This window comes from Macaca thibetana, chromosome 8 (assembly GCF_024542745.1).
Source record: "Macaca thibetana thibetana isolate TM-01 chromosome 8, ASM2454274v1, whole genome shotgun sequence".
Taxonomy (NCBI): Eukaryota; Metazoa; Chordata; class Mammalia; order Primates; family Cercopithecidae; genus Macaca; species Macaca thibetana.
In genome coordinates this window covers 80,074,731-80,097,403 of record NC_065585.1, presented here as the reverse complement: position 1 = coordinate 80,097,403, position 22,673 = coordinate 80,074,731, and the positions used below count along the sequence as shown (strand labels likewise).

General features: G+C 42.2%; 2 protein-coding genes and 1 long non-coding RNA gene across 3 annotated transcripts in view; 1 reads left to right on the top strand and 2 right to left on the bottom strand.

The window, feature by feature from the left end:
• Positions 1–8,233: 8,233 nt before the first annotated feature.
• On the bottom strand, positions 8,234–11,235 carry LOC126960742 (uncharacterized). The gene is made up of 2 exons (XR_007728098.1): positions 10,825–11,235; positions 8,234–10,570 (listed from the first exon to the last, which is right to left on the bottom strand). It is a non-coding gene; the product is annotated as an uncharacterized LOC126960742 (long non-coding RNA).
• A 3,103-nt stretch (positions 11,236–14,338) lies between these two features.
• Positions 14,339–17,642, top strand: BHLHE22 (basic helix-loop-helix family member e22). Its single transcript, XM_050800345.1, has one exon. It carries the CDS (start codon positions 14,774–14,776, stop codon positions 15,920–15,922), a length of 1,149 nt encoding a protein of 382 aa, XP_050656302.1. The 5' UTR covers positions 14,339–14,773; the 3' UTR covers positions 15,923–17,642.
• Positions 17,643–20,573: 2,931 nt separating this feature from the next.
• Positions 20,574–22,673, bottom strand: part of LOC126961713 (cytochrome P450 7B1) — a 206,887-nt gene continuing 204,787 nt past the window's right edge. The window contains exon 7 of the mRNA XM_050802330.1: positions 20,574–21,825. Within this exon, the coding sequence (XP_050658287.1) occupies positions 21,719–21,825 (107 nt within the window). The 3' untranslated portion in view covers positions 20,574–21,718. The remainder of the gene's footprint in view (positions 21,826–22,673) is intronic.

Genomic DNA, 22,673 nt, shown 5'->3' with positions numbered 1-22,673 from the left:
CTGTGCAGCCATAAAAAAGGATTAGTTCATGTCCTTTGCAGGGACATGGATGAAGCCGGAAACCATCATTCTCAGCAAGCTAACACAAGAACAGAAAACCGAACACCGCATGTTCTCACTCATAAATGGGAGTTGAACAATGAGAACACATGGACACAGGGAGGGGAACATCACACACTGGGGCCTGTCTGGGGATTGGTGGCTAGGCGAGGGATAGCATTAGGAGAAATACCTAATATAGATGATGGGTTCTTGGGTGCAGCAAACCACTATGGCACATGTATTCCTATGTAACAAACCTTCATGTTCTGCACATGTATCCCAGAACTTAAAGTGTGTGTGTGTGTGTGTGTGTGTGTGTGTATATATGTGTGTATATATATATATATATATATATAAAGAATGAGATCATGTCCTTTGCAGGGACATGGATGAAGCTGGAAACCATCATCCTCAGCAAACTAACACAGGAACAGAAAACCAAACACCGCATGTTCTCACTCATAAGTGGGAGTTGGACAATGAGAACACATGGACACAGGGAGGGGAACAGCACACACTGGTGCCAATTGTGGTGGGGGTACAAGGGGAGGGAGAGCATTAGGGCAAATAGCTAATGCATGTGGGGTTTAACAACTAAATGATGAGTTGATAGGTTGCAGACCACCATGGCACATTTATACGTATGTAGCAAACTTGCATGTTCTGCACTTGCATCCCGGAATTTGAAGTAAAATAAAATAAAAAAATTTTTAATTTTTCAAAAAGAAACAAGCTCAGAGAGGTTAAAAGACTTGTCTAAGGTTCATGCAATTTAATTGAGAAAATAAAACCAGAATGCAGGTTCCATGAATTCTTAAACTTCCAATAGGAATGCAAGAAAATGCTAGTCTTAGCCAGCAATGCACTTGATTTCCTGTTTACCCAGGAACATCACATTTGATTCTGTTTCCCTTATTTCACCTAGTGCTCTGGAATTTGAACCGGCAAGTAATGGAGCAATCCATGTTCCTGTGTAGGGTTCACAGAACACGACTGCAAGTATGTTTTCTCTCTTTAAGGCATAAGACAAAGTGCATAATCATTCACAGTTGCAAATTAAAGTAAAATCTCAATGAAAGTAAAATAAAACCTGAATATGAGTATGAAATTTCAAATGTGTTTACAGATGTGTTAAAAACAAAGATAACAATCAGTGAAAGAGAGAAAGCTAAGATATATAAAGGCATTCACCAGAAAACCATAAAAATCTTAAATAATTACAAGGATGCGAAGTGTTGAAATTACGTTATGCATTTGAGCAAATGGAAAATCCATAAAATCTATTTTTATATTATAAAATGAGATTTTAAGAAGTACCTGTTTGTCTATTTAATGGCCCATTTTGCAATAAGTGTCTTTGTAACCTCCAAATAAATGTACAAGCTTAGCAGTCTATGATTATTTTCTATCTCTTTTCTAAAGTAAACTCTATATGCAATTATAAAGGCAATGGAATGTACATAGAGCTAAGAAGTACGGGAGATTGTGATAAAAGGAAGTGTCTTTCCTTAAGTACAGAAAAAAAGTAAATGTTGCTGCATTCAATCAATGGTAGAAAAATTTTTTATATATGATATAACGGTTGTTGCTACTGAAATCATATAGTATTAACTACACACTCAGTGTGCCTATAGCTAGAGCCACGTCTACAAATTCAGGTACTTACCACTAGGTGGCAGTGGCACCATCTAGGGTAATATGGACCTTCAATAGCTTCAACAGGATTACACAATTCCTCCTCTCCATAGCATCTGGAGTTTCCCAATGATAAATACATCACCTCAAAAAATTGTTTTGTTATTTAAAAACAACTGAATTCACAAATAAAGCATTAATTAGATATCTGTTTCCCAATGAAATAATATGAGACTCAAGGTTACGGAAGATAGTCCTGTTGATAGATGACTTGAATATTTACTGCATCGCTCTTCATCAAATTGAGTAGAATTGTACTGCCCTGAACAGAGTCAAGTTAGCACAGATAGATGCACTGTAGAAATATTTAAATAGGTTTTGTCACTACTTACCTTAATTCAGGTGACAAAATTACTCTGACATGCTTCACAGGGGCAGGAGTTTTCCTGATTCTTCTCCTTTAGGTGAGTTTTCAACTCCCACTCACTCTTATAAAAATCATGCATCACATTTTCTCCTGACAATACGGTCTGAAGTAGTTTCACCTTGCAGGACTGTTACGCTTCAAAAATAGACTGAAGGAATTCTTGCTGGAGCACTCTGCTTTTTCTTTTACTTCCCAAACCTACCCATGGTACAAAACTGTCACCTCTGTTATGAGTCACACTCACTAATAATCAATAGTTTCTAAGATACATTGTCGTCTGTTAGCCTCTGTGATACATTTCCTCTTTTGAGTCTGCTTTTAATGTGGGGGATTCTTCTTTTCCACACAGTTATCTAAGATATCCTATTAAACATGTTAGCAATTTTCAGATCTCTTCAAGTGTCTCCTTGAAGAGATTTTGCTCTCTTCTTTTTTATTATTCTTAGAAGTAGACAGAAGAGATTGATTTTAAAACTGCAATATGTAACAATCATGTTATATCTTAATTAGCATCAGATTCCACAAAAAGTGCCTGTATTCACTAAACAAGGGAGAAAAGTTTCCCTCTTCACTTTAGTCTGAGATTGAACATTTTTATTCTGTATCATTGTATCTTTCAAAAATTAAAAAGTAAGATCATGCATTTAAAAGAAAAAAAGCTGTAATATCAGCATTGGTAACTAGAAAATATAGGGAGTTTGATAATACAAAAACCAAGGAACAACTCAAAAAACAATGAAGAGTTGCTCTGAGCTTAAGTAGTATGCAAATTTTTTTTTTTTTTTTAAATGGTAGCATGATCAACACGAATGATATTTCTGGGTCTTGGCACATCAAACTACCCACAGATGAAAGATGACTTAATTGCTTTGACCACAGTCCGAGTCAGAATAGCTCAGTTGGCAAATATAAAAATAGCTTGGTGCTATTTGCATTTGCATTTGAGCGAGAAGTGATTTCATTTTAATGTCTAAAGGCTAGGTAATGAAGCAACCCATAGGTAGTGAAACACACCTTGCAAGCAAGAAATGCATTTCCTGGCTGGAGCATCTAAGGGTTGCAGGGGACACATTGATCTTGTCAGCTACATTCGTGTGCATAGGAAATAACACTGTCAGCACAGCTCCTTCAAATTCAGATCACAATATATCGAGAGTTTATGTCTTTAGAGGTTAAGCAGTTAAGCATTCACAGAGATTTGTTACCCGGGCCATCACTTTTAAGTAACCTCCTAAAAATCTTTTAATAATTAATTGTTATTCTGAATGTCTAATGTTACTGTTAATAGCTTAAGTTGCATCTTATAATTTCACCTAACAAGGTGTTTCTAATAAATAATCATAGCAGAGTGAGGCTTACTATATTTTAGACTTTACTATGTAGCAGTCCAAATAAAGTAAAAATATATAGAAGAGGAAAAATATGACACAAAGAATAGGAAATTTCTCCAGGCCTTGTATTAAATGTGAATCTAAAGCAAGTAATGGTAAAATGTGAACTACAGACTCTTCATTTTTTCTAACCAGCTATCTTTGAGTTGCTATTACTTTCATATTTTCTAAACTTTGTAATATAAACAGCAAACTTAATTCAGAAAAAAAATCCACCATCACTGATTACCATAACCAAGATCACAGACATTTAAATCAAAAGTCACCTGAGTTGGAAAAGGTTTAAGTTTTTTCAATAAATTATTTTTTATAATGACTATAAAAGTTATATAGTACACAGAGGCTAGCTGGAGCTAGATACTTTACTATACCTGAATTGCAGGGAATGCTTTCTGAGATATAAAGCTGACAATCAGACATCTGAGTGTGACTGGAAAATAGCAGTCCCTGAAAGATTAAAGTGTGAATTTTAGTAACCTCGAAAGCAAAAACCATTGTTGTTTCACTTTTGAACCAGGAGATAGAATGGGCGAATTAAAACACAAGCACACATAAAGAGATAAAAGAGGTAAAATAAAATGCCAAAATCATTTTGTCAAAGCTTAAAGTGCGAATTCTTGCTCTACAAAAATCTATATTTTCTATGCTATTTAAAAAACAGTTCTGTGATCATGCTAAAATATTAACATAAAATGGCTTAAATTACAAGGTAAAACTGAGTTACTTTACTGGAATTCAATAAAGTTACTAATTTTGCAATATGATCACCTTGCATTTTAATGTTATAAATTTTCTTCAAAACTTAAATGACTAGTAAAGAAACATTGGTATCAGTGGTTAAGCCAAAACAAAACAAATTGCTCATAAATGTCATGATTGATTTAAAACAAATTCTTAACCCAAATAACATGAAAGAAAATGGTTGTAGGTAATGGAATTTGGAGGAAGAGGGATAAAATTATGGAGTGCAAATATTTAAAATTAGGAAAACTACTTTTAATATTTTTAAATAGAGAAGAGAATGAATCATGAAGCAAAGGACCTGGGAAAATATTAACACTTTTACTTATTTAATATTTTATTTTAAGTTTCTTTAATTGTAAAACAAACAAACAAACAAAACTATACAAAACAGACAGTAAATATCTGTTGCCCATAATCCCTCTACTTCTTTGGGGAAGTACTTACAGTAATTTATGAAAAACCTCATTCTTGACCCTCCAATGCCAGTTCCCAGTGGTAATTAAAGTTATCAAAAATTGTTCAGTAACTTTTTTTCTGCATATATCCACACACAAAAATAAAATAGGAAAGAGGGGTGGCAAATAATTTTAATTTTTTTTTTCATTTGTGTTACAACTGGTCCTGGCATAGCAGAACCTTTAATATGGCCTTTATTGTTTCCTATGATCTCCACATGATCTTCAAAATAAGAAACGCGCCATCTCTTCTCTGGTATGCTTTCGTGGTGGGATTTCCGCTGTTAGAGGTACCTTCTCTCTGCGCTCTGGTTTGCCTTCCCTGACCCTGGCCATCGGCGTGGCTGCCACGCCAGCAGCAGCAGGAGGTCGGCTAAGCCACCTGTCGATGCCCACTTCACAGTGATGAGATACAGATTTCTGGACCCCGTGCAGTCTGCACAGTTGATCACGCCTCCTACCAAATGACCCAGGAAATCAGGAACTTTGCCCCAGAGGACCCACCATGTCCTATTTTCAACATTCTGAACATCAGAAAGGGACACACACTTCTTTGTAAAAAATACCAAATATTGCCATGCTATATTCTACATCTTGCTTTTAAACTTAATTGTGTATCAGAAATGGTTTTCGAGGTCAGTGTATATATAGATATACCACATTTTCTTTTTATAACAGCTTTTTATGGAATGGAGGCATCATAATTTATTTAATCATTTGGTTACTAAAGAACATTTAGGTTTTCATATTTTCTGCCATTTAAGAAAATCTTCATATATATATATGTACTTATGCCATTCTTTCTGTAGGGTGGATTATTTTTAGATATTGGACTCCAAATCACCATCCCTCCGTTTTTATACTAATTTTTACCACAACATTTTCATTATAATTCCACATATATTTTTAAAATTTGGCCTATTTTAAAAACTATCTTAATTCATATTTTATTTTTATTAATGATGTTGAACATCTTTTTATCCATTGTTTGGACATTTATATTTTTTTCTGCTAATTGCCAGCTTAAATTATTTTTCTATTTTTGTATAAGAGTTTCTTGTTTTGTAGAAGCTCTTTGAATGTTTGATGTGTTTCTTTTCCCCCAGTTGGTCATTTGTCCTTCAACTTTCTTTGTGGTATTTTTCTTCAAAGAACAGAAGTTGTAATTGTTTTGTGTATGCTTAAATGTGACATCCTTTTCCTGTGTGACTCCTTGGGTTTTGTCTTGCTTAGAAAGTCTTTCCACTCCAACTCTATAAAAACTGTCCTGTAAAAATAGTAATGTATGGTTTCATTACTTAAACTGTATATCTCAATACACAAAGAACTGATTTAACTTTGATTTTAGTAAAAGAACAAAATTTAAGTAGAAATTATCTTCAAGCACTTGCAGAATAACGAAACCTGGGGCAATAAATAGCTGAGATTTAAAAAGAAAAAATAATTCAGACAAACCTGATTACCTTTCTTGATAAAAAAAAAAATAACAAAATTAGTGGGGGGAAAGCAAGATGTGTAATAAATTTAGACATTTGACATACAGTGTCTCCATCAATCTTGCATTAAAAAATTAATTCAAATTAGCTTCTTCAAGGTGAACACTGTCATCTGAATTGAAAACTGCCTGATAGATCATAAACAACGAAAATAATAATAGCATTGATGCATCTAGCCATAGGGAAGAAGCAACAAATATCACACTAAGATCAAGGATAGATCTGGATTCACAAAGCTTTTCTATTAATAATCTGGAAAGAAAAACGATAAATGAAGTAATTATTCATTTAAGAAATGTCACTAAACTAAAAAGTGCACTCTACACATCTGAACGCATTCTAATAGAAGATTGCTGTGAAGGATAGAACCCTAGTAGGATATCCAAGTAAGAACTGACTTGGAGCCAACCCCACAATCATTTCTCTATACATATAAAGTTAGTTCAGTCAGTTCACAGTTATGGTGATCACTGTGTAACAGACTAGAAACAAATGCATTCAGTTTAAGAGAGCAAGCACTCTGTGGCAAGAGCAATAGGGATATTCCTAGCCAGAGAAGGTTGAGGCAGTAGTGGGTGAGGGCACTGTGGATGTGGAAATAAAAGTCAAAACAGGTATGGCTCCTTCTCCCATGACCCTCAGACATGGTCCAAACAGGGGAAGATGCTCTAAAATCTGCCAATGCCTGAAAGTTGTGATAGAAAAAGTAAATAAATTACAAACCAACAATGAAAATGAAAGGTGACTGAACTGGTTTAGATGAAATACAAAAAATCGTAATAAAGTGTTGATGCTAAATTCACATATCATTTTAGTGTTTACACAATGCTTTCCCATAGTCTCATTTGATTAATACCCTGAGGTACCCTGAAGTAGTCAGGAAAGATGTCATTAATAGATTCATTCTCCTCCTGAGGCTAAGTAGAATCAAGGAAATTGCCCAAGATTACATACTCTGCTGGGGATGTTTTATTTCTACTATACCTACTATACCTATAGTATACCTACTCCAACCATTTAAAGCAATTCACAGAGAAGTGCAATCAGGTTTGGAAATATGTAAAAATTATACCTCAAAAACTTTTTTTGTAAAAGAAAAGCAAACAGTATCTTTATTAGACAAGTACTTTCCACATTCACTAAACACACAAAATACATTATCTGGCCTCAAGACGACATACTTACTTTTCCTCTCCCTGCCTTCCTTTCACCCTTCCTTTATTCCTTCCCCTGCCCTTTTTCCCCATGAGCATCATGAGCATTGCTCCTGAAAATATGGAAAGCAACTCAAGGGAGTAAGAATGTTTAAGTATATGTATTGCAAAACAATCTTTCTGGGAAAATCTCAACTTGTCATCCTTGGACGGAGTGGGAGATTTTTTTTTTTCAGAAGTATCTAAAGCCCAGAAGGCTCTTAAATTGCTTTTAAGGTGAACTTTAATGTCTCCATGCCACCCACGTGATAATGTCCGTTCTCCCTGTGGGCACTGTACTGCAATAGACAGGCAGCCTGGTTTGTCTGCCAACACCATTGGAAGCAAATGATGGCTGCCTTCAGGTAACTGGATGAAACATTTCATTAGAGAAATGCCATTTGTATGTTAAGACCCTCTTGTCATGATGCCTTGCAGCTGTTGATTTCCTTTTTACAAGATGTGCTTATTACTGTGTAAATATAGCACACACATATATAGGTATACGTACATATATACACGTGTGTGTGTGTGCGTGCATGCATGTGTATTTCTCTCATGGACAATTCAATCAGTACAGTTTTCAGCCAAATAAAAATAAAAAGCCAAGTTAAATCTTTCTTAAACATAAGTTAAAATGATGATGTGCAACAATACTGCATTGCTAGAATAGATCAAATGACTTCATCAAAGATGTTTGAGAAGATATCAAACTTATCCATGTTAAATTTCAAAATTTAACTGTGAAAAGCTCTCTAGATAACCATCTGTTTATCTGCTTCCTCCTTTATATAATCAACTTTCTTTCAAATGGGAACTCTTACATTGACAGTGTAAATGAGTCCAAATATTTGGCTTAATAGAGCTTCACTTTAATTAATCAAATAAAATGAATCTTTCAACTGAAGTAAAGTTTATATTTGTCTGTTTGATCTACAATTTTGAAGGATATTCATAATATTTTGTACACTACAAAAAGCATATCTACTTTTATTTTTATTTCAAGCAGCTGGCCTGTGTATACAATCATGGAGGAGAACTGTTTTTAATAGGGATATCATCTCTAAATTTTAGTGTGTTTCAATCTTTTTTATAAAAGGAAGCAAAGCTCAAAAGAATACTTCAGAAACATTTTAATAAAAAAGTATTAGGTATTTATGATTCTATTATGTGCATCAAACTTTTGGAAAATAATTTAACTTCAGATGATATTTCAGGATCAGAATGTCTGAATAATGTTAACACATTCTTGTCATGATGTCTTAACAATAAGACAATAAGACATTTTGTAAGACTGCATGATGAGAAGACTTAGATTAAAGTGAGGGGTTATTGAGACAAATGGGGCTAAACTATTTACTAATGTTGACTAGTAAAATGCAATGAGGAACTAGGAGATTTTATGTTTCCATGTTTCACCACATCCTATTATTCTTTTTCTACCATATATGGTAAAATCATTCACAAAAAGCAAAACAGAGAACTGTTTTATAAAATTATGTATTTGTGATAAATTATAGAATCATATCTTATCATAAATTCACAGCATAAGCATCTGAATCTATAAAACATATGTATGTATAAATATACAAACTTCTATTTACAAATCATTAGCTTCCAGGATTCTGTCTGATAACTTTTAATGATAATAAATGTCCATGTCAGATCATGTTTTGTAATCATAATCAACCTATCGTTGAAATAATTTTTGAGGCGTTTCTCTCATTTGAGTATTTCATAGTCAGCATTTCAGTATTGTCATCCATCGCTATATTCTCCTTATTACCAGGAGATGGCGGTGTGGGTTTTAAATCGCAAAGCTAAACTTCCCAAAGCCGAGCTGAATTTTCAGTTTCTTTCTTTCCTTAATTCGTACACGCCAGGCAATCCCTAACAGTGTTTACCATTTTTACCTCGAACAAGTTTAATCTTTAAAATTTTTTCAAATGTTTAATATTCTGTGATGATAAGATTCCAGGGAAGAGACGCATGTGACACAAATAAGCCTAACAGTCCCCTAGGGCGGACAACTGAATGAAGGAGTTGTCCCAAGTACGCAAGGCGGTTGTGAATTCCTCATATATTCTTTTCACTAGTTTTGCTCTACCTCCACCCGCATGTCCTACATTGTTCTCTGGGATTTCAGCAGTCATAATGCAGGCGCCAAGTTATTCGCTCACTGTACGGTCCCCTTGGCCTTCAAAGTCGCCAAAGTGGGGAAAGAGCACGCGGGAGCCAGGTGAGACCCTAGCAGTGGGCTGGGGGACCTGTGTGTGCACCTTGCGCTGAAAAGGCTGCCTCCCGGGGCTCAGGGTTTCTCTTCAAGGTCTGTCCAAATTTAGGCTAACTCGTCGCCAAACAGTAGTGAGGACCAACATCTTTTCTGTAAAATAGATACAGAAAAGGATAATCTTTTCTAAAGAACGTTATATGAACAAGTTTCAACTTTTCCACAGTCGAGTTTTGGAATAGCCAAGCAACTTGGAAAGACTAACAAGACGGGGGACCCTTGGCGCACTGCCAGGAATAGGCCAGCTCGCGCTAGTCCCCCAGCGTCGTCACCCTCGCTGTCCTCCTCTTCATGAGCCCACATATGTGGACCCAGTCTCTCTGAAGTGAGCTTTGTAGGACTTGGGGAAGGGGATGAGAAAATACACACGACAAAACGACGCCGAAAGGCTTGACCTCTGGCGCTTGATGGGCTGGAGTCTCTCTGCCTCCGGGTAGATCCCGTGCTCCCAAATCCCGCGGGGGCGCAGGAGGGTGAACCTCACACCTAGCCCCCTCAGTCCCGCGGGTTTCAAGCTGACCCAGGCGCCACCAGGCAGCCCCAGGTGGACGCATCAAGTGTAACTTCAAGGTCAATGTGCCTCTGACTCCGGCCTGGAGGGCTGCCAAGAATGCTGGGCTTGGAGCGCTGAGGTCGCGCCCGGCTACTGAGGCTTGGACCCTGCAGTGGAGGGCGCTGAGACCGCACGCCCCTCCCCGAGCAGTTTTCGGGAGAGGGTCCAGCTGGGGCCTCCGCGGTGGGGACCAGAAATGATATTCCGGGTTGGATTCCTCCTCGGCTAGGGAAGCACAGCTGGCGGAGAATTCCCACGGCTCTCAGTGGATTCGCTTTTCCAGAGCTGTTCTCAAGCAAAAGTTGTCATTTTTGCCAAACTTTGTTTTTACTTTTTAGAATGTTCTGAAAGAGATAAATGGAAACACACAGAGAGATAATTTTCCTTCTCAGAAAACACACATAGCTACTGAAATTCAGACTTGTAACTTTTCAAACTAGTGAAGTAATAAACTATTTATCATGACTATAAAAATAACAAAGAAGAACTCCTGGCTTTGCTCTTTACAGCAGATTATGTTCCGTTCTGATTTTATTTGGGTTCCTATCTCAAATTTCAAGCAAATATCAAGATGACCATTAAGGAATTTAAATAGTACCTAGAAATTAGTTTGGTCTGCAGCTCAATGCACTAGTTTCAATGCGGTGTTGCTTGCTGAATATTTTAAAATCCTTTCAAAGCAGTAGGTGTATTCCCTCCCGCAGTAACAAAACGATATTCATCTTTACACAAGCTGCCCTGGCGTTTATAATTTGGTATCCAACACCCGGCCGAAAACGTTCCCTTTCCTGATGCTTTGGCCAACCAGTCTCGATGAGCCAACCAGCCCAGAACCTGGAGCGCTGGGCTGGGTGTTCCTCGGGGAAGGCACCCACTGCCCGCTCGGTCCCCGGAGTGTCCCGAGCTGTCCCCCGTACCCCTGCTGCCGGCAGACTGGGGGCAGTCCTCTGCCCCTGTTTCCCAACTGCTTTGGTAACTCAGTGACCCTCTGTGAAACTGCAGAGTCAGAGGACTTCTCTTCCGTAGTTTCATTCTAAGCGGTCATCTGTGAGTCAGAAGATTTCGCCGTGACCTGATTTCCCACCCTTTCTGTCTGTGCAAGCCGAAAGCGCTCACGTTGGCTTTTCCTTTGCCACTTTTCCAACTTGCCAGTTCCATCAGGAGCCCGGATCCTTGCCCACCTTCTTGGCGGAGCCAAGTTCGAGTGCACAGATTTCCCGAGCTCCAGCGGCCAGGGGGCACTGTGTGAGCGGCTGACGTCACCCCTCTGCCCGGCCGAAACCAGGCGGCGGGATCCCACACAGTTGAGGAGAAGGAGCCCAGGCCGTGACTTAGGGCTGGCGACGATTAAACCAAGTAACGAGACACCGGGCAGATGTGTTTTCATTGCGCTGTAAGATAAATGCAGTGTTAAGTGCCTGACAACTTCCCAGAAGCAATCAGCAAAAGTTTACGAGTGCATAAACCTCAAAGACCATTCCCCAACGGTTGTTGTAAGGCCCGTATTTAGAGCTTCCATAAATTCTTCGGCCGTTTCCCCAAGCAAAGTTTTCAGCGACTATTAAGCAGCCACCTCCTCCGGGAAGACTAGGGGGATTTTCTTGAATTACAAAAGGAAGAGGCTTTTGGCTCCTACCGAGTAAAATGAAGTTGTGCATAAGTTTGTTCCAGGAGTTTGGATGGCCAGGGAGAGGAGGGAGGTAGTAGGAGGTCGTGGAGGTGGGGTCGGGGAAGGGCCACGAGGTGCGCTCAAGTGTTTGTTGTCTAAGGGCGAAAGACAAAGGTCCTGCGAAGATCCTGGGTCTAGCTGAGCTGGCAGGGCTTTTGCCGCCCTCAGTGTCGCCCCTGCTCTGCCATCCCGGTTCTGCCGCTCACAGTACCGCATGGCGCCCCCCACCAGTCCCAGACATGATCGATCCTTCGCCCTTCAAATGTCCACTTCGGGCCGGCAGGAATCCTGGCGCCCCGCGGAAGGTGGTAGACCACAAAAAGGGCAAGCTGGCTGGAGAACTAAGTCAGACATTGTGAGATGTGTTCCCACCCTGCCCAGAGCCAAGACCGGGCCAGCCTCCGCTCTCCCGAAAGTGACCCAAGGACTTTGATAAGTTAGTGTCATGCATACACGACTCATTTAGGTTTAGAGAGAACCTTTGTTTATGATCCCCGTGAAAACAAAGCTGCTAATTGAAAAACAGTAACACTAGCGTGTCTTTAGCTTTCTAAAGGGAGAGGTTAACAGCTGCGAACGCCAGGGGAGGGACGGTGGGAGGGTTGAGGTGAGCGAGGGGCAGCCCTGCACGTAAACAACCTCGGGGTCCCAGACGAGACACGTGGGACAGCTCAAGCCTGCAGAAACCCCGGTCTTGGTCTCAGGCACAAGAGCCCCCCGCAGCCCCGCCTGATCTTTCTCAATCTTTAGGTTCCAGGACATCCAAAGGAGCGTAGGTAACCGACGTCTACGTAATATTTCTGTCCCCTGAAGATTGGATCTCAGAGAATTACTATGGAAAGATACTGCTGGGCCCCTTTTCATCCTTTCCAGGTGAAAATACAGACATTTTTTGTCGCCCTCACCCTTCCTTTATGAAATAAGGTGCCCAACTGTTCTGATATTACCATTCAAAAACAGGTTCTGTGGCGAACCTCATTTGTGATTCTATTACAGAGATTAATAGATTATTTCTCCTTTTTCAACTAATTCTCAGTGGGGAAATTTAACCATATGGTAAGGAGAGAATTAGAATTTCATCACATTAGAGCAAAATGTAATGAAAAGAGTCCAACACCTGGGGCCAACTCTGAAAGCCACAATTAAAAGGTTTTTAATGAAAACAGAGAAACCAAAAATTGCATAGTCTTCAGTAATTCTGCCATATAAGAAAGAGTTATTGGAAGGTTTTGGGAAATATTGTTTTTACTTATGTCATAAGGATGGAAACCAGCTGCTAAATACCATGTGTACCCAGAGACCGAACTCAGGAGTGAGAGGACCGCGTGTACCATTGCCCATCCGGAGAGGAGCGCTTGTTTCCACATTCTCCCTTCCCGAACCCTCCAAGAACAACCGAGGCTGATCCAGATGTCCTTAAATGGCTTCCGGGTAAATAAATATGCATAAATGCCTCACTTGGTGTGGGAGCGGAATTGACTCCTGGTGAAGTTGACTCTTTTGAAGCAACCAGATTTTCATCTTAAGGAAAGTTTGAGAAACCGGTTTGTTTGTTTGTTTGTTTCTTTTCTTTTTTTTTTTCCAGTTTAGGAAATTGTGTACTTCACAATTATCATCACTGTTAACAGTTATTTGGAGACCACTGCAAAATCACTCCCACCCCACCTTAAACAAACAACAACAACAAAATGGGCTGCATGATCACTTGCTCTTCATTTTGCTTTTTTTCCTTTCTTTTTCCCATTTGGGTAGGAAATGGGCAGTGGGAGGTGTGGAAATGAGGCTGAGTGTTCGGGGGGACGACTGCTTTGCTCTCTGACTAGCTGAAAATCTAGAGTGAATTTTGGGCAAGCCAACTGGGACACCACCTCCTCTCGGAAAGTCCCATCCTCAAATCCAGACCCAGTCATCCTACCAACAGGGGTGGAGTATAATTCTCGCCCGGAAGGGTAATTTAGCACAAGCTGAGACAGCAGTGGCGAGGGAAGGGCAGTGGGGGGTGGGGTGCGGTGGGTGGGGGCGTCTGCTTTCCACAGGACTCGCAGGCTTCGCCGCCGATCTACAATTTGCTGAAGGAGCAAAGAACATCCTCGGCTCTAAGTAGGGCTTTTAGTGTGCTCATTGATGAGTGAAAGTCGCCACACATGTCAAGCTAAAGGCAGTTGTTGGGTTACTAACAGGACCCAGCGCCTTGCAAACATATGCGCTAAGCTGTGTATACAGATGGCAGGCAGAATAATGGAGCAGGCGCCTTTTATAAAGCTCTAGCTGCTGCCTGTCTTCAGACCTGGGAAATGAAACTATTCAGACTCGCGGCCAGATAGCGCCTGCGATTGTTTGTTACCGTTTTAATCCTATTAATTAAAACGTTAACCTGATTGGGTAGAAAGCGCTGTCCCAACAGGCGAGTCTTCTTCATAATAACCTACTCAGAGATAATGATGTAAAAGACTCCCCCGTCTGTGGCGGCGGCTGGTTGATGGGTCCGGAAATCTCTTGAAGGTGAATCCAAGCAAGATAAACGGTGCGGAGAGGAGGCGCGGGGCTGGGCTCAGAGCGGCGGCGGCTGCGGCGGCGGCTCCACTCCCTCCGCGCCCACCCTCCCACCATGCGGGGCCGCGGCCCATGGTGAGCCCCAGCAGCCAGCACCATCGGCTGGAGACGAAGAAGAAGAAGAAGAGGAGGCGGAGAGCGCGGGGGAAGGCGAAAAAGAAAAAGAAAGAAGGGGAGAGGGCTGCCGGCAGCACCAGGACCGACGCGCGCACCAGCTCCGGAGCCCGGCTCGTGCGCGTCTGTGGGGCCGCCTGACTCCGGAGCCGAGGCGGCGGCGGCGGCGGCAGCGGGCGCGGCGGCCCGGGCTGCGCGCCGGCGCGGGACCATGGAGCGCGGGATGCACCTCGGTGCAGCGGCCGCCGGCGAGGACGACCTCTTCCTGCACAAGAGCCTGAGCGCCTCCACAGCCAAGCGCTTGGAAGCGGCTTTCCGCTCCACGCCCCCAGGCATGGACCTGTCCCTGGCGCCGCCGCCTCGGGAACGCCCGGCGTCCTCCTCCTCGTCGCCCCTGGGCTGCTTCGAGCCGGCTGACCCCGAGGGGGCAGGGCTGCTGTTGCCGCCGCCTGGAGGAGGCGGCGGCGGCGGCGGCGGCGGCGCGGGAAGTGGCGGCGGCGGCGGGGTGGGTGTCCCCGGGCTGCTAGTAGGTACAGCCGGCGTTGGGAGCGACCCTAGCCTGAGCAGCCTGCCGGCCGGGGCCGCCCTTTGCCTCAAATACGGCGAAAGCGCGAGCCGGGGCTCGGTGGCCGAGAGCAGCGGCGGCGAGCAGAGCCCCGACGACGACAGCGACGGTCGCTGCGAGCTGGTGCTGCGGGCCGGAGTAGCCGACCCGCGGGCCTCCCCAGGAGCGGGAGGTGGTGGCGCGAAGGCAGCCGAGGGCTGCTCCAATGCCCACCTCCACGGCGGCGCCAGCGTCCCCCCGGGGGGCCTGGGCAGCGGCGGCGGCGGCGGGGGTAGCAGCAGCGGTAGCGGTGGCGGTGGTGGCGCCGGCAGTGGCGGCGGCGGCAGCAGCAGCAGCAGCAGCAGCAGCAGCAAGAAATCCAAAGAGCAAAAGGCGCTGCGGCTTAACATCAACGCCCGAGAGCGCCGGCGGATGCACGACCTGAACGACGCGCTGGACGAGCTGCGCGCGGTGATCCCCTACGCGCACAGCCCCTCAGTGCGAAAGCTCTCCAAGATCGCCACACTGCTGCTCGCCAAGAACTACATCCTCATGCAGGCGCAGGCCCTGGAGGAGATGCGGCGCCTAGTCGCCTACCTCAACCAGGGCCAAGCCATCTCGGCTGCCTCCCTGCCCAGCTCGGCTGCTGCAGCGGCAGCAGCTGCTGCCCTGCACCCGGCGCTTGGCGCCTACGAGCAGGCGGCCGGCTACCCGTTCAGCGCCGGGCTGCCCCCGGCTGCCTCCTGCCCGGAGAAGTGCGCCCTGTTCAACAGCGTCTCCTCCAGCCTCTGCAAACAGTGCACGGAGAAGCCTTAAACACACCCCCGAAAAACACAAGACCGACCCAAAATCTAGAGGAAAGCGAAAAGCTGCTCCCCACCCCCTTTATTTTGGTCCTCTCGTAGTTGTGAAACACTTGCAGAGCAAACAAAGCAGAGGCAAGAACTGAGGAGAAGTATCAGAGACAAACGGGACTTTTAGCCTTGACATCCCCAGAATCTCGGTCTTTGGGGTGGGGAGGGAGGGAGGAGGGAGGTGGAGTTGGGATGGAGTATGGATGTCTTTTTTTTTTCTCAGAAAAGTGGCAACTTTGGTGGCAGCCTAGATCGCGAGGAAGTGGAATCTTCCTTAAAGGTGAAAAATAAGTTGAGAAGTAGTGCTTGGTTATTAAGCCTGGAGAGTGTTTGAATGGCAAAATACTAATCCTACTAATAATTGTGAATTTGGCTAGTGCTGAGGGGGAGAGGAGGAGTTAGGGGTTGGGTAGCATGAGAGATGGAATATTCATTCAGACAAATCAGAAAGGGCACTTGAAAATAAATTTTGATTCTGAGCCAGGAGAAAAACTTGAAATGTTGACTTAAGTGAGGGGGAAATAAAACCCAGAAAGAGAGAGAGAGCGCGCGAGAGCGAGAGAGAGACATGTTGCTATGGAAGACTTGTATTTTTTATTGTCTCTGAACTTTAATCCTGTGAAAATGCTCAAAGTTTTGGCGAGAGTGATATAAAAAAAAAAAAACTGACTGTGGCTGAAAGAATTGCATTTAAAAATATTTATGTGCACCTTGTTACTTTCTACTCTGCAATGATGTATTAACAATTCATGGTATTTATTTGTTATTCTTCAATGACCCTTCCACATCAACAGTATTTATCATGTGTTAAGGTCATGGGTCTTATGTGCAGATTTTTTTAATGCCTCTAAGATTGTTTTATAGATTACTTATACTGTGTGCCAAGTGTTTAAAGGTTTATTTGCCAACAAGTATGAAGAGAAATATTGATGTATTTGAGCTGCTTAGGTTTATGCAAGGTCACCTGGATATTTTCAGTTGCATCATCCCTGTATTTAAATTGAGCTTTAATAAATTGCTTCAGTCCAAAAATTACAGGAAAGGTGTATTCTTAATTGATGAATGAATTGATCTCTTTTTTGAAAGGGGACTCCTTTACATTCCAAAAGGGAAAAACATCACAGCAATAGATCCTATACGTAAGAACATGCTAAGCAAATATTTTTCCAGGCTGTGCTGTGCATTTTTAAAAGGTCTAATTTAATTGCTTTTAATATATATGTACATATATAAGTTATTTTAACTGTGGAGAATTATTTAAGTTAAAAGACTGGTTTGATTTGCCTATGGTGTGAAATCCTTTGTTATTTTTCTAAAAAAATAAAATTTAAAAAGAAATAAAACTAAGGAAGAACATGAAGCTATTTACCCAAAGTGAGCTTTCAGTTTTAGTTTTGCATGGCTGTTTGACTGCCTTTCCGTCCTATGAAAATCAAGAAAATCTTTTTTAAAAATGGAGTCCTGCTATTTTCCACTCCTTGCAGATAATACAAATTCAGTTTGTCAGGTTGGATGGTGAGTTGGGAGCTGTGATGGATCTGTTGGCGGGTTTTGGATGTGTAAAGAATGATATATATATATATTAAATAGGTCAATCAGACTATGACAGCCATGTACGACCATTTGTATGTGTATCTATGTCAGAAAGAATCTTTATTAAAATATTTTGATCAAACATTTTATTATGCTGTGCTTTGTGGAAGAAGCAATCACCTCTCTTCTGTGTTACTCTTTGCTTGAAAGGTAACAAAAAAGAAAGGAGTTTCAGAGAAGGTGGAACTAAAGTTTTTGCAGGGAGGCACAATTAGAAGTAGCCCTAATTTACTTATTTACTTGTTATAAGGAGGAGAGATGAATGGGGTCAGTGGTGAAACCCAGAAGAGATTCCAAGTTTCTGGCTACTGGCATGAACTTTGAAGGCCATATTCTCCCTGGAAATCTTTTTCCACTTGTATGGCATTGTTAACCATGCCAGGGCCCATCAAAGAGGGTAAAGTTTCTTTAAAGAGTTTGTCATCAAAATTTCTACCTCCAAATGCCTGAAGGCCAAGGAAAAAATGCACTTGTATTCTCTGAGCGCTGATTTCATTGTGGCTTTCTGCTTTTTTGTGATAAAAAGAATTAATTAGGTTGAATCGTATAAGCATAAACAATCCCCATAGAGATGATCAGAACTTACTAGTGTCGCTTGATAATGAGACTTTTAGGTTCCAAGTTTGGATTGATTTGGGCATTGATTCTGTTAAAGAATGACTGTCGAGACTTGTATTTTGACCTTTGTATTGCCCTCAAATATAGAAGGTGTGATTTCCCACTGTGGCGCAGGTTGCAGAGATAGTAGTAGTGGTGGTGGTGGTGGTGGTGGTGCAGAAGTTAGATGTTTCCTCTGTACCCAGTATGTTAAATGCATTTTTGTCTATACAGCCTCTGCTCATAAAGATATCCCTAAATGCCATCAAACTTAGTGGGGGGTGAGGAAGGATATTTTCTGCTCCACTTGCCATCAAAAAAGATTAATCAGAACTTGTAACTTTTCAGAAAACATAACAGCAAAGGGCCTTGAAGCTGAAGCCCTCCCAGACTGGGAGTGAGGGCAGAAGGAGGGAGGAGACCAGGGCAGCCCCCAGGCAGGAGCCGACGCGTCTCTCAGCATTTACCAGACAAAGCCTGGGTGCGTCTAATTATGATTATTAAAACAATTTCCATGACGATGTCTAATATTATGTTAATTTGAAAACAACTGTGTATGAAAACTGTCGACTATAATACCTAAATTCATTTAATGAAACACATCGTTAAGGCAATTAAACCTCCTGGATGTGATTAAGAAACATAATTACGACACTGTTCTGCGCCATAATTGGGTGTCTTTAATCAAGGGGTAAAGTGATCAGCAACACAGCCATTAGTTTGTATTGTTCTGGCCCTGCTGTCCATCATTCTGATTAGGAATTAACCACAGCCACCACCAGTCAGATTTTTTTTTTTCCTTTTGCATATTAACATTGTAGGGGACACATTTGCTGCAAGATTTACTGTTTAATATTTCTCATTATTAGAAGGCCTTCTTGAAATACTTCCTCTGCAACCTTTGTACTGTTCAACTATTATTAAAAATTGTACAGAATAGCATATCTTGAACTTTAGGGAAAAAATTTAAAAAATGAGAATCCTCCTCTTTTTAATCACTCAGCTTTCAATCTTAGTCCTGAAGGAGACTTGAAATGGATGGGGGTGGGGATAGGAAAATATTGAGAATAAATTCAAATGTCGCATGAATAGGCATAATTATTTAATGTATTAGGTTTATTAACATTTATTTTCATTTCGATAATTTTAGACAAATCAACCCTCTTTCCAAACCTAGGAATTGGCCAGCCTGTGGTTTTAGCAATAAACATGGGACACCTGAAAGAAACAGGAGAGGAATTTTCTGTGCTTTACTTAGGTGATCCTCTCTGCCCTAACTCCTACCTTTCTAAAGGGTTTTCAGCAGCAGCTTTAAGAAAAGGAAGCCAGTGATTGGAGGAACAACTCTTTCCACTCCCGATAAAGCCCTGGAGCACTTTCTTTCTGGGGTTTGAGCCCTGAGTTTTGGCCTAGTCTGAAGAGTTAGCCTACACACCGTTGACCCCAGCTGTCTGTCCAGCATAGAGCACACAGGTCAGAAATGGGGGACTGAACATCGGGGTAGTCAGTGTGGTCTTGCAAAAGTCTCCTTGGGTCAGAGCAGACAGCCTGGTTCCTAAGACTGCAGCATGAGCCAGAGTGCAAGGGTATCTTGGCTACCCCTGAGCTTGCTCTGGCATCCACCACGCCTTGGGGTGCTTCTCTCAGGCACACCCATCCTGCCAGTCCGATCTCGCTGCTGGTGTTCCTTACAGAGCTGAGAGTGGACAGATGAGGCCAAGCAAAAACTCAGAATCCCACTGTCTTTTTATTCTCACTTAGGGTCCCATCGCCAGCTTGACACTGGGCACCAACAGAAGGACCAGCAAATGATCATCTTCGAAGAGCTCTCTAGTTACCCCTGCTTCTCCCTCCCTGTGGTATGTGTTAGTGTGTGTGCGTGTGTGTGTGTGTACGCGCGCGCGCACCCGCACGCGGTCTGCAATGCTCTCACCAGTCCCCGCAGCTGGGCAACCCCTCCAAGACCCTGTGCTACGCTTAAATTCCTCTCCCTCCTATCGCACCCACCATCCATCCTTACAGCAGGGAGGCCGAGACTTACAGAATTCCCTTCTCCACCAACTGGCACTCTTGGTCTAGCACGCGGAAACCGAACCTTTCTACGCGGCCCCGACCTTGCGATTGCTCCAGAATGAGTGGCATTGACTTTTCCAATGTAATGACTTATGAAAGATATAATCATGTGTTAAATTGAATCCTCCGTTTAACTGTTAATGGTGTGCACTGGGCAAATTTACGTATTAGATGCTATGGTAACTAATTACCACTAGAAAAAAGGATAATACACTTCCCAGACTTTGAAAAATAATCATGAGTTCACTTCCCGGCTCGCAGCACATCGTGGCGGCCCTGCCGGGCGGAGCGAGGAAGCGAGTGGAAACCCGAAAGTGTGCTCATGGAATACAGGAGGTAATGAATCCTGGTCAGGTGAGACTACTTAGTCTAACCTTTTATGAAAACGTGATTCAGATGGAAAGGAGAAGGGGGAGGGAACAACTACACAAAGGTGCCTTTAAACAAAATTAAATCGCAAAACCTGAACATCAGAAACATAAATAGGTTTTCTTTCAATTAAAATGCAGGTAAGACTAAATTATCCACGTGCCAAGCAACTTTACATCAATTAACATTTGTGTGCGTGTGTGTGTGTTGGCAAAGTAAATGAGCCCGGCTCCTGCGCGGTCTGCATTGGCATGTACAACTCGAAAGTCTCTGGATTTGCCAAGCCAATGAGTTGCAGGTTTATTTAAACTCGGCCTTTTAAATCAAACTTTAGACATAGTAGATGGAAAGAGGGAAAGAGAAGGAAAAACACGGAGCCAGTCACTTCAGTTTAACAGTAGAAACAACTCTTAGGGTGAGAGTCTTTTTGCCCGGCAAATCTCTGGCTCTTCTGATCGACCGGTGTTTAGAACCAAAGTTCCAGTAAACAGGGCTGGGGGTGATAACCAGGAGCCTGTTTTCCTAACCAGGAGAGTGTTTGTGCTGGGGACCGGGCAGGACGGGAGGAGGGAAGGGGCCGCCTTCCAGCAGGTCCAGCAGCCCTGGGTTGCAATCAAACCAAATGACGTTCACACAGCACTGGCGCCCACCGCGCTGTTTTGCTTGCGCAGTGCTCCCGAAGGGATTCGGGATCTGCATCCGGAGGGATTCGGGATCCGCATCCGAAGAGCACCCCTTCTCTCCGGGCTTCCCCTGGACCTGCGTTTCCAGCCACCCCTGCGGGCGCAATTGCCCTTCAACCGCCAAGTTCCTTGGGACAAAAGGAGAACTTTCAGGGGCTCTGCCTCAAACTGTCCTTCGAGGGTGGCTCAAGGATCGGGTTGTCCCCTGTATGCCAGCAGGCATGTGGGTTCACACGTAGCTGCCAGGCTTGTAAGAGACATCCCGCAGCCGCACCAAACCCGAGGCATCTGCGAAAGCGCCCCGGTTTTAAACCCCAAAGAGCTCCTCGCTTCTTCACGCGGCAGGGAAACTCTGTTCCCTTTCCGTGAGGTTTTATTTGGGTTAAATTCTACCAATTTTTCTAAATTACTCGTCTTAACAAATCCAGGAGACTGTTTCTTAACTATTGCAAAATTATCAAGTATACTAGAATGTGTGTGTGAATTTTCCTTCTTTCTCTACTCCACTTTTCTCTAATTTGGGCAGTACAGAAATATAGATTAGAGAGCTCTGAAAGAGAAATGAATGGGTTGGGAAGGTTAGACTGCAGAGGAAAAGAGGATTTGGCAGTTATTAATCCTCACCACCCCCAACCCCACTACATATATGATGGATAAGGCTCACAAGTCACCATCATGCTTTGATTGGGAGTTGGCTTTAATTATGCACAATGCGTTATTCTCCTTCTCAGCTTGGGAAAGAGTTAATTCTTTCCCAAAGACCATAGTCGCCCTTGTCTCCTCAACCTGATTCAGAGATGCAATAAAATATGAAGCAAATTTATGGTCTGTTTCAAGCATTTTATTGCTGTATTTTTAAATTCATATATGCACATATAAGAACTATGATCTGTGAATAATTTGAAATGCTATAGAAGAATGATACATTTTAGATAAAACATAACTATATCTTTATATAATTGTCTGAGATTAAAATAAAAAAGAAAAATAGATTTCTAATGTGGACCAAACTGAAAAACTAATGACAGCCATAAACTGCTAACCAACCATAAATTAACATCTTCATCAAATGCTAAAATGGTATCAGTGGTTATATAAAGCAATTATTATTTCTCCTTATAAGTTTTAGAATAAAGTTCAGAGATATTTAAAGGATCCGTCATTTACAAATATTTCTCAATCTTAAAGATTTCATTTTTTTTATTAGGAGGATGGTTGCATCTCAAATCTCCTGTTAATAGAGGTGTTTAGAGATGAGAATTTAAATTTAAACATAAAAATGTTTCATGGCCTAACCTCATTTTATACATTTATCTTGCTCTGGCAATTACTGAAGAACTTGTGGTAAGCATTTCTCTGTTACATATCCTTATCCACTTTCAGAAAACAGATAAACAA

Bases quoted from the DNA above. Each gene is read 5' to 3' on its own strand.
- BHLHE22 (XM_050800345.1), top strand. From the start codon at position 14,774: ATGGAGCGCGGGATGCACCTCGGTGCAGCGGCCGCCGGCGAGGACGAC.